This window comes from Engystomops pustulosus, chromosome 3 (genome assembly GCF_040894005.1).
Source record: "Engystomops pustulosus chromosome 3, aEngPut4.maternal, whole genome shotgun sequence".
NCBI classification, from domain to species: Eukaryota; Metazoa; Chordata; class Amphibia; order Anura; family Leptodactylidae; genus Engystomops; species Engystomops pustulosus.
Window position 1 is genome coordinate 122,583,209 of NC_092413.1, and position 11,376 is coordinate 122,594,584.

The following is an 11,376-nucleotide window of genomic DNA, read 5'->3' on the forward strand; positions in this document are numbered from 1 at the left end:
CTTCTTTCCATAAGTAACTCGTGGGTGGTGGCAGTGTGGATTGGTTGGGGCTGAAATTCTGTGGAGTAAATTTAGCGTTAGGACGCCATTTTGTGGAACTGGCGGAGCTTAAGGGCTAAATTCTGGGACTCCATAGAGTAGGTATCCCCGTGTGTGAACTCCAGTGAGTCGGGTTCGTGACAATATGTATAGTCTTTTTGGCAAATGGGGCGGCTACAGCAATGTTTTTCATAGTGTAGCGCAGGATTTTATTGGAAGAATTAAAGTGTATTTTTACGTAGAATGCCTTATAGACCGGCATCTATAATAGCTCCTGATACAGGGGGAAATGACCCCTGGGGGGCAGATGCCTGTGGCAGCGCGGTACTGGATCAGGACCTGTAGCTCTCCTTAAAGGATATCTACCACCACATTTAGGGGTGGTAGACTGTCCCCAAACGTTTGCTCGTTACCTTAGGGGTGACGGGCGACCGCTGCATGCTGTATACAGAAATATTTACTTATAAACTTTATGCAAATGAGCCCGGAGGCGCTCACCGTTTGGCTGCCTGAGCGCCTCCTGGCTCCAGCAGAACTTAATATATGTATGCCCCCCATCTTTGGCGCTGGTTCCCACGAGACTAGCAGACAGCCATGTGACTTTTTCATGTGTGTGTGTTCTGTATTTCTGAATTTGAGATGTTAGAATAGGAGTTTTCATTCTATGTATAGTAACCACTACAAATATAAGCTTGGAAGAAAAACAAAGTAAAACAAAGCAATATGGAAAGAGAACATGCACGGGCAATCCTGCCTTTATCCGGCTTTCCCATCTGCACTAGCAGTTCTAACATAAGTGCAGACATCCCTTCCTCTATGATCTGTAAGGAAGGAACCTCAATACTGAGCATGAGCAAAAAGTGCATCTATATTCATCAGAATGACTCTCTCTCAGGCCACGAGGCTTTGTACCAGCTTTTAGAAACACAGGCTTGGAATGCACATTAGTGTGCATACAGCCTTAGTGTAGAAGTGAGTGTGAATAAGAACAACAAAGACAGATGGGGGAGGCCAAATTATTTTATTTAATTTAACAATAGCCAATTTTTTTCACTTGAAACATAATGGACAGGTCAGGCTTATCTCTAATCTCATTTGTAATTGTGCAATGCTTTACAAACGTGACAAAAGTGCATTAACTTTCAAAATACTTGTCTAAGTAAACAGTGGTACTTTAACTGCAATAAAGATGGACAGATAAGTGCTTCCCATTTCATTTGATGGACCAAACGCTTGAAATTTGAGTAATTTATATAGTGAATGGGAACTCTGAAATGAGGTGTCGTCTGTGACTTCTTCATCAAGAAACCATGTCACCTTACGTATAAAACACATGGGTTTCTTTAGTCAAGTCAAAATACATACCTTTATAACAAAACTAAAAATTTACTTGGAGTATAAACAAGGATATACACATATTACACTGTGTACACTATTTACACAACCATACAAAATACAATACTAGAGTTCTGTACAGTAATGTAAAATGCAAGGTCCATTTAGGTTCCTGCACAAAAAAAGGAAAATTCCAAACTTGGAAAAACGCTGGACATGGCGAGTATCTCGGTAACAAAATGTTCCTTAAAATTGGGCTTCATGTACCACTTTGGACGACTACAGTTGGACTTTCAATAGAGCTTTCAGGTGATACGCCATGAGCTCCTTACAGTGGTCAGAGTGCTGACCATTTATCCCCATCCAGTGGCTTGGAGGTTTCGGAAGCACACTTGGGGAGGGTGGATCACTGAATTTTGCGCCTGCGTAGTTTATCTCTTTTTCAATTGCGTCCCGGATATACCCTTCTTTTTTCACTGTGAGATTTTGTATGTTTTCGGCGCTGGCTAATGGCTTCTTCTGAGCTTTCTGAACAGACCTATTTGTAAGGTCTAAGTCAGTGTGAAGTCTATCAGTCTTTTGTGGGGAGCTGTTCTGGATCGACTGAACTTTACATTTATTTTGGGGTTTGTGGAGACCACGCTGCTCATACCGAAGTGCTGCTGGGCTGTGGGAGGTACTGTTTTTTTCTGGTTTAACTATCTTCTTGTCAGTCTTCGCTCTTGTTTTAAACACCTATTTATAAAACAAACTGTAAATTTACATGGAAAATTTCAAGATGAACTTCACACAAAACTTTATTTAAAGAGTGGTAAAAACAAACGTAATGTAATTCTGGAGTCAGTTTTAGTCCTCTCTATTATAGGACATCTACCACCAGGATGAAGGATTGTAAACAAAGCACACTTACATACTGGTGTGTGCCCCCCCCGGTGGCAGGATCTGCTCTGCTTTTAACTTCTTATGTCCTCGTTTGTACATAGCCTCGTCAGGCTCCATAGATTATAATTTTTAAAGCCTTTTTTTCTTAAAAATAAGGACATAGGAAGCTTAAAGAAGAGCAGATCCTGCCAGAGCGGCACACACCAGCATGTCAGTGTGCTTGGTTTACAATTCTTCATCCTGGTGGTAGATGCCCTTTAATTCATGGATTATACCAAGGGTCATCTATCCCCCAATAGGTTAAAAGCAGCAATAAAACAAAAGAAAGTTTTTGTTCCAAACTGCTGCTGTTGTTGAAAGAGAAAGACACTATGAGGGGTACCACACACTCAGTATGGGATGACAGTTCAGATAAGTCAAGGCTCAAAGGCATTTCTGCAACTATTTGCCATACTTATCCAAGAATACCATGTATGATAAACACTGCAGCATGCAGGGATGTACGAATGTGGGGTTAGTTACAGTCACACTTTTGATCTAAGGCTGCGTTCACATGTTCCATCTAGATTGTGTTTTGAATGGGTAACGAGCGCTTTTACTAACACCCCTCATGTGTATTTCTATTGAAGCGCATATGAAATCGGGTCAAGCTTCTCCATGTTTGGGTTGCATTTTGAAGCACAGCTCAGACATAATGTGTGAATACAGCCTCAGGATCTGACCCTTGAACACTGCTTTTTGTCAGCACTTGCCCATATAAATTTATTTTACCATCTTGTGACTTAATGGTATTGTCTGCTATGGCCAATGGATGGGGCGTCCGGTGACCTTTGCTCCATGCATTCCTATGGGGCAGTTGGGCTCTGAGTGGAATGTGACTGCAGATTCTGCAGCTATAACGGCTGTGTGTGTGCAGGGTGTATCTCATGCTGATCATGGTGAATGGAGGCCGCACTCACCTCTCTCCGGAGCTGCCTGTACTGCGCGGCTCTGGCGGGCTGGGGCTCTCTAGGGCCCGGGCTGGGGCTCCTGGCTCCATTCTCTCCTCTGCTCTGCAGCGGGTTGTGGTGATGTAGTCGGGTGGGGAAAGGGGTCGATCTCACTTTATTTTTCCTTCTCTTCCTGCGCCCGCAGCTCCTTGCTCTGCTCACACTGCTCCCCCGCCTCCGTCCTCCGCCTCCTTCGGGTTCGGCCATGACAGCTCCGTGTCCCCGAGTGCTGAGAGGCGTAACCCTCCAGAACAGCACGGCGTCTGCACTCTCCTGTCAGATGTTGCCAATCTGCCCGCGCCCAGCTCTCATCTGGTGACGGATCGCTTGGGGCTATGGACAATGACGGGCGCTGTGGTTACTGCACAAGATGTCGGCTCCGGAGCAGCCACCTCCACTGTTGTGTTTTGTTGAAGGCACCACCCTTGCGCGCTCCCGCCAGTGCAGGAGGCTCGTCCCCGCGGCCTGGGAGCCTGCGATGTACAGCCGCGGCCGCTCTGTGTCTGCGCTGTGCTCAGCTCTCTAATAAAAACTCGCCAAAAATAATATATTTTGCGTTACTTTTCTGTCTGACTCTGCCTGCACATGTATTTATAAAGTGTCTGACAAGACAGAAAAAATTAACTGGCACAGACACTTTATAAGTACATGTGCAAGCATTCAGTGCAAAAATTAAAAACTGGTGAAGCCGAGAGGCACTCAGGCAGCATCACCCTGGGCAGCTCTATAACATTTACATATATTTTTAAATGTCCTTTTAGGAGCTAATTTGCCCTTTCTTTATGCACTAAAAACAGTTCTGATCAGTGCATATAGAAACAAGCATGTAATGCTGGACATCTACCATAAGTCAAACTCAGTGGCGTAACTAGAAGCTGATGGGCCCCAGTGCAAAGTCTGGGCCAGGCCCCCAACTATAATGTATGGTTTATAGTAATAGTCTTCTCATATGGGAAAGTGACACTATAAGGGCCCCCTAAACCACTTGGGCCCGGGTGCGATCGCAACCTCTGCACCCCCTCAAGGTCAAACTGCTGGTAGATGTCCTTTAACACCAAAAAGTTCAATCTTCATCTCTCTCATCAGAGAGTGTTATTTCACATACTTCAGGAGTCCTCCGTGTGTATCTTTAAAAACTATTTACAGACTTTCATATGTGGTGCACAGAGGAGAAGCCAGGGGTTTAAAGGAAACCTACCACTTGTAGTAGCAGGTTTCCGATGGCAATACCGAGCACCAGCTCAGGGTGAGCTGGTGCCGGAGCTTATTTTCGTTAGTGTTTTAAACCGCGGTATCGCGGTTTAAAACACTTTTTAAACTTTATAGCCGGCGCAGGCAGGTACGCGCTCGGCGCTTACCGTGCGCGCGGCTACATAGGAAGTGAATGAGAGCCGCGCGCACGGTAAGCGCCGAGCGCGTACCTCCATGCGCCGGCTATAAAGTTTAAAAAGTGTTTTAAACCGCGATACCGCGGTTTAAAACACTAACTAAAATAAGCTCCGGCACCAGCTCACCCTGAGCTGGTGCTCGGTATTGCCATCGGAAACCTGCCATTTCAAGTGGTAGGTTTCCTTTAACTACTGCCGTAGAAGCCGGGGCCCGCCAGCTTCCAGGCCTGCACCCCTCGGGCCCATAGTTCACTGAGAGCGATATGAACGCCCGCACCACAACCACACCCTACCCGACCGTCTTACTGACAGCAATGTGATGTCCCTGCCTAACCCCTCCCCCCGTCCACCCACCTCCTCTGTGTCCGCCCACCTCCAGTCTCATGGCTGCCTTATGGTCACTTGAGTCACATGACCAGGCCCAACATCACATGGAGCCTGAAGGAGCCGAATGCCCCGGCAACATTTTTAAGAAGCCGATCTCCACTTTTCCAAGCAAGGTGTGTGTATACATACATATACAGTACAGCCCAAAAGTTTGGACAAACCTTCTCATTCAAAGAGGTTTCTGTATTTTCATGACAATAAAAAAAATGTAGATTCACACTGAAGGTATCAAAACTATGAATTAACACATGTGGAACTATACACTAAATAAAAGAGTGTGAAACAAATGAAAATAGGTCATATTCTAGGTTCTTCAAAGTTGCTTTTTGCTTTGATTACTGCTTCGCACACTCTTGGCATTCTCTTGAAGAGCTTCAAGAGGTAGTCACTCTTTTTATAGTCATCAGAACACAGAAAACTCTTTGAATGAGAAGGTGTGTCCAAACTTTTGGTCTGTGCTGTTTGTATGTATATATATATATATTGTGAGACACTGAAGGGGTTAACTGTGGATGGGCGGTATGTTTCCCCTAGGTTTTGCTATTATGCAAGGCCTTAGTGCTGAGGTTGGGTGTCCAGCACCTTGGACACAGGTGATGGGAGCAGCCCAATCAGTTTTTTTTAAAACCGCTCAGCAGAGCTGAGAGTGTTGTCTCTCTCTGGAAGGAGGCTGGAGAGCACACAGCCCTGACCTCTGTGCCTGGAGCAGCCAAGTGATTTTGTATAGTGGTGAGTTAGTGGAATACCTGTATAGTTAGCACCCTGACGGGTAGGATTTTTGTTTATTTAATGCCTGAATGTAAAGGCTGTTTTATTTTGCTGCTACAATAAACGCAGGCGAGACCTGTTTGGACTAAACCTTGGTGTCACTGTCTTGAACTGCATCACAGCACCCCGCTACCACGGTCTCTACTGGGCCAAATCTCCCACAATATTTATATATATATATATATATATATATGGGATACATTCAGAATTACCTCACAAATACGCAAAGAAATGCTGTCTGCCTCCCCATCCTACTGCCCATGCCTCGCTCCTTCTCTACTATTCTCCACATATACATTTATGGGTATGATCTTAATGGATTTGGTTGCAGGCTTCATTTTGTGATTTCCACTTTGCATTTATTTCTATTGTTGTATTTACTGTACTGACTTTATTATTGTGCCTTTTGGATCACATGTCATTTTTGTTTAGGCAGTTAGGAAGTAAGGTTTTACAGTCATGGCTATAAGTTTTGAGAATGACACAAATCTTATATTTTCACATGATCTGTTGCCCTCTGGTTTTTATGTGTGTTTGTCAGATGTTTCTATCACATACAGAAATACAAGTGCAATCATATTATGAGTAACAAAAGCTTTTATTGACAGTTAGAATGAGTTAATGCAGCAAGTCAATATTTGCAGTGGTGTTGACCCTTCTTCTACGGGACCTCTGCAATTCTCCCTGGCAGCTCTCAATCAACTTCTGGACCAAATCCTGACTAATAGCAGTCCATTCTTGCACAATGAATGCTCGTATTCTGTCACAATTTGTTGTTTTTTGTTTATCCACCCGTCCATCACAAGTTCTCAATGGGATTAAGATTTGGGGAGTTTCCAGGCCATGGACCCAAAATCTCTGTTTTGTTCCCTGGGCCATTTAGTTATCACCTTTGCTTTATGGCAAGGTGCTCCATCATGCTGTAAAAGGCATTGGTGATCACCAAACTGCTATTGGACTGTTGGGAGAAGTTGCTCTTTGGTACCGGAATGTCCTCCTTCTTTATACATGGTTGTGTTTTTAGGCAAGACTGTGAGAGAGCCGATTCCCTTGGCTGAGAAGCAACCCCACATATGAATGGTTGCAGGATGCTTTACAGTTGGCGTGAGACAAGACTGGTGGTATCACTCACCTTGTCTTCTCTAAACAAGCTGTTTTCCAGATGTTCCAAACAATCGGAAAGGGGGTTCATCAGAGAAAATGACTTTACCCCAGTCCTCTGCAGTCCACTCCCTGTACCTTTTACGATTTCTACAGTACCGACATCTATGACCAATATGAATGTACTACCTATGACATCTGGCCACATAATTCAAAATCAGGCAACAACTATTGCCCATACCCCCTCAAAGGCATATCCATTACCAGTACATCAGAACATGACATCCTCAGTCCCGCCCCCTACCCCAGTACCAACAGCACCCATTTTTTTTAGGGACACAGGGTCAGGGGCAACGGGAACGATGGAACTTGAACACAAAGAACCAGATGTGAGCTCATCAGGTCTGGTAATATTTAATCTCTCTTCATTTCAATTTACTGAGGCTCAATTAAGTCTCCTGGCCAGAGGCCTATCCTTCACCCCAACCCCAAAGTTCGATCATTTTACCTGGGTAAAGGATGTAAATTTGTTTGCACCGCAAATTAACTCTACATAAATGTCATATCTCTAACAAAAATTATGAACGCTCTCTACAAAGCAGAGAGGAAGAAGCATTAGAAATTTTTAGAAGATTTACTTCGTGAAAATGAAGGTAATCACATTGAAATGAGAACCACTGATAACAGCCAATTAATGCAAACTGGACCCTTTACAAACGACATGTTCGTGAAGTTGGTCACAGAAGAGATTAAACAGATTAAACCATCTAGAACAAAGGTTGCATCCAACCTGTCCCCAAATGAACAACTGGCACTGGACGAACTGAAGAGAAATTCTGAAATAGTTATAAAGCTTTCAGATAAAGGCGGTAATATTGTCATTCAAGATAAGAGGGACTAAATCGATATGGCCCTTAAACTTCTGGATGATCCAGAAACATATGCTCGGCTGGAGAGCAACCCCACTACATCTTTTTTGGCTGAATTCAAATTACTGCTGGATGGTGCCCTGAATGAGGGAATTATTTCTAGGGACGAGTTTAACAAATCACCAACCATCGCCACCTTCTACGTACTACCTAAAGTGCACAAGAAACGCGTACCAATACCAGGGAGACCTATAGTCTCCGGTAATGACAATCTCACTTAAAATGCCAGTGTGTACATCGATAAAATCCTGGCTCCGTTTGTTGAAAGTCTTCCATCTTTCCTGAAGGTGGAAGATGCTATATCCCGTCTACAGGGCATAGAGATATCTTCTAATGTCCTATTGCAGTGATGGCGAACCTTTTGGAGACCGAGTGCCAAAACTACAACCAAAATCCACTTATTTCCCCGTGAAGTGCCAACATGGCATTTTAAGCAGTAACTTATTGCTACCTATTCTTCCACATCTTTCAATTGTATCGCCCCCCTGAGGCCACCAATACAGTTGAAAGAAGGAGGGCACATTCCTACTCTTGTTGTAGCTTCTCTCCAGGGTCTCTCTGTAGAGGAAAAGTGGTTGGTCCAGCAGGATGACCTCCAAAGATATTGCAGTTCTGTCAACACCTTCTCACTTTTCCCGCAGTTCCTAACAGCCAATGAAGTGTTGCTTTAAAATAGCTCTGAGAGCAGCATCTCTTAAGTTGCCTGGGACTTGGTGGATTTGGTCATATTTGTTGAACTCTGTCCTGAGGTGATGGTCTGAGTGCCAACAGAAATGGCTCCAAGTGCCACCTCTGGCACCCGTGCCATAGGTTCGCCACCACTGTCCTATTGGCATCACTTGACGTAGAAGCCCTTTACAGCAGCATCCACCATAGACTGGGTCTCCAAGCAGTTGCATTCTTCCTTTCAACACGCGGGCTACAATACCAGGCACACAGTCACTTCACTTTGTCACTTTTGGAATTTGTTTTAAAAGACAATCAGTTTTTTTTTGAAGGCACCGATTTTTGGCAGTTAAAGGCAACTGCCATGGGCACAGCATGTACCCCTAACTATGCAAATTTATTTTTAGGGTGGTGGAAAGCCACTTTTGTTTTTTCAGAGGATATGAAACAATACACTAATCACATACAATTTTGGGGTCGCTTCATAGACGACATACTCATACTTTGGGAAGGAGACAGATGTAGCTTTGAATCCTTTGTCAGGGCACTCAATCGAAATAATATAGGCATGCACTTCACGTCTGAATTTCAAACAGATCACATTAATTTTTTGGACTTAACCATTTTAGTATCACCAGGAGGCACTCTGGACACAAAGATATATAGGAAACCCACTTCCACCAATAATTTCCTGGACTTCCGCAGTTGGCATCCACCGGCCCTAAAAAGAGGTATACCTGTAGGGCAATGCCTACGAGCAAGACGCAACTGCTCGGATGATCTAGCCTTCCAGAGTGAATGCAAAGAACTGTACAATAGATTTAGATGTAAACATTACCCAAAGCAGACATTAAAGTTAGCCTACAACCGTGCTAGAAGTCTACGTCAAGAAGACCTTTTGAGACCAAAAGAGATGGCCCAGGATTCCACTCAAATCAGATGCATCGGACAATTTGACGCCTCTACACACGAAGTAACAAACATCATGCAGAAGTATTGGCCACTACTGAGGGCCGACCCTGATCTAAAAAAGGTATTGAGTCCATACCCAAGACTCGCATATCGTAGAGGCCCTAACCTACGTGATCATTTAGTACATAGCCATTTGGCCCAGAAATTAGAAGTACCAGGAAATTGGCTCACTCAAGCCACAATTGGATCACACCCCTGTGGAAATTGTTCCTTCTGCCCTTTCCTGCCGAGAGTGAAGGAATTGAAGAATCCGGCAGATGATAAAAATTATACCATCCGACAGTTTTTAAACTGTCGTAGCTCAGGAATAGTGTATATCGCCAGCTGTCCCTGCCCCAAACTCTATGTCGGGAAGACTATCCAAGAGTTACGCAGGAGGATCTCAAAACATCTAAGCACCATTCGAAATGGGGAAGATACACCTATCTCCCACCACGTTAGAGGGATGCATGGCAGAAATCTTGAATGCTAGATAGCCTATCCCCAAAGGGATTAAATGAGGGCTTCTCCTTTTCAACTTTTCTTTGATTTCTCAATCTATTGATACTAGTCGTGAAAATTCAATCTCAGTAACTCCAAGTTTTAATTTCTTGAATATGCTGCTATTAGCAAACCACATCATACAATTATGTATAATTTCTCTTCTCTTCTTTTGGTGCAGTACTTTGGAATACGCATATGATAGCTATACTTTAATATTATGAACCGTCAGTATCACTTATTTTTATATAGCCTACCTCATAATTCTCAACCTATAAGGTCCCTTCTGCATCCTTTTCTCTAGCTAATCTGATTCTATTCCAGTCATAAGCACTTACATGTATAATAATTTACCTGTGAAAACTCTGTTTAATCCTTAAGAACTCAAAACTGGTACCAATATAACCCTCAAAGCCTTCTTTAGTATCACCACATTGGGTAATTGTGGGTCTAATATCCACTTCATTGGAATAGTATGGCTACCTGCATGCGAATGCGCCAGCTAACAGTGTCAAATACTAGGCATCTGGTTCCTTTTGGGCGGATGTGTCCTCTCGTGCAGTGCGGCACATCTTACTGCGCATGCGCCAAATCCCGAACCTTACAGAGTAACATGCGACGGGGTCATTTGACGTCTGTGACGCGCGCCACTTTACAGGACGGTAACATCCGGCGCCGGGCATGACACGGAGGGACTTCTTGACCTATCCGCTGCATTTTTGTAAGTCCTGTTTACTTCTTTTTTTCTAAAACCGAGCCTTCTTGGTAACTCGGCAACTTACTCTGAGACACAGACTGATGATCAATGTAAGGTAGGTTATATAAACTTCTAACATCTACTAATCATGCCACAGTCAGCCCTAAACCCCTGATGACGCCAGTTCAGGCGAAACATGTCGGGTGGGCTTAGCTGATGTGTTATATATTTTAATGAGCAGCAACCAGTGTTCTATACTTAACACTATCCATAGGGACTCAAACTATAAGCTTCTATCATAGGTCCAACCTACTATTTCTGGTCTATCAGGAATATATAGGGTGAATCCTGTCTGCAACTCATAACAATGAATGTCATTTGGGAGGAAGTGAAATTAACTCCTCTCATCTAAATACATTGTTGCCTCTTGACAGTGTCCCTATATCCCATGTTACTAGAAGTTTGGGCATTGCTTGTTTGTAATTTTAACTCTTTTCACTGAACCGGTCTTAATAAATATGAAATAAAAGTTATATTTTATCAGATCACCTTGGCCCAAGTGGATAAAAAGGGAGTCTTTGGTCGCAAGCCGGGTGACTTTTTGGTAAAATTTGTTTTTGGCAACAATGGAACCTCTCTCCTTGAATTCCTTGATGATGCGATAGATTGTTGACTGAGGTGCAATCTTTCTAACTGCAATACTCTTCCCTTGTTGGCCAGTTTTGTGCAGTGCAATGATGACT

At 43.6% G+C, this 11,376-nt stretch overlaps 1 protein-coding gene across 1 annotated transcript; it reads right to left on the reverse strand.

Moving 5' to 3' along the window:
- Positions 1 to 1,041: 1,041 nt before the first annotated feature.
- On the reverse strand, positions 1,042 to 3,715 carry PNRC1 (proline rich nuclear receptor coactivator 1). Its single transcript, XM_072141973.1, has 2 exons — positions 3,216 to 3,715; positions 1,042 to 2,109 (listed from the first exon to the last, which is right to left on the reverse strand). Exons 1-2 carry the CDS (start codon positions 3,450 to 3,452, stop codon positions 1,654 to 1,656), a joined length of 693 nt encoding a protein of 230 aa, XP_071998074.1. The 5' UTR covers positions 3,453 to 3,715; the 3' UTR covers positions 1,042 to 1,653.
- Positions 3,716 to 11,376: the final 7,661 nt, after the last annotated feature.

Excerpts from the sequence above, each read along its gene's own strand:
- PNRC1 (XM_072141973.1), bottom strand. The coding sequence starts at position 3,452 with ATGGCCGAACCCGAAGGAGGCGGAGGACGGAGGCGGGGGAGCAGTGTG. Across the intron at positions 2,110-3,215 it reads ACAGGCAGCTCCGGAGAGAG|GTGTTTAAAACAAGAGCGAA; the intron begins GTGAGTGCGGCC and ends TTTTATAAATAG.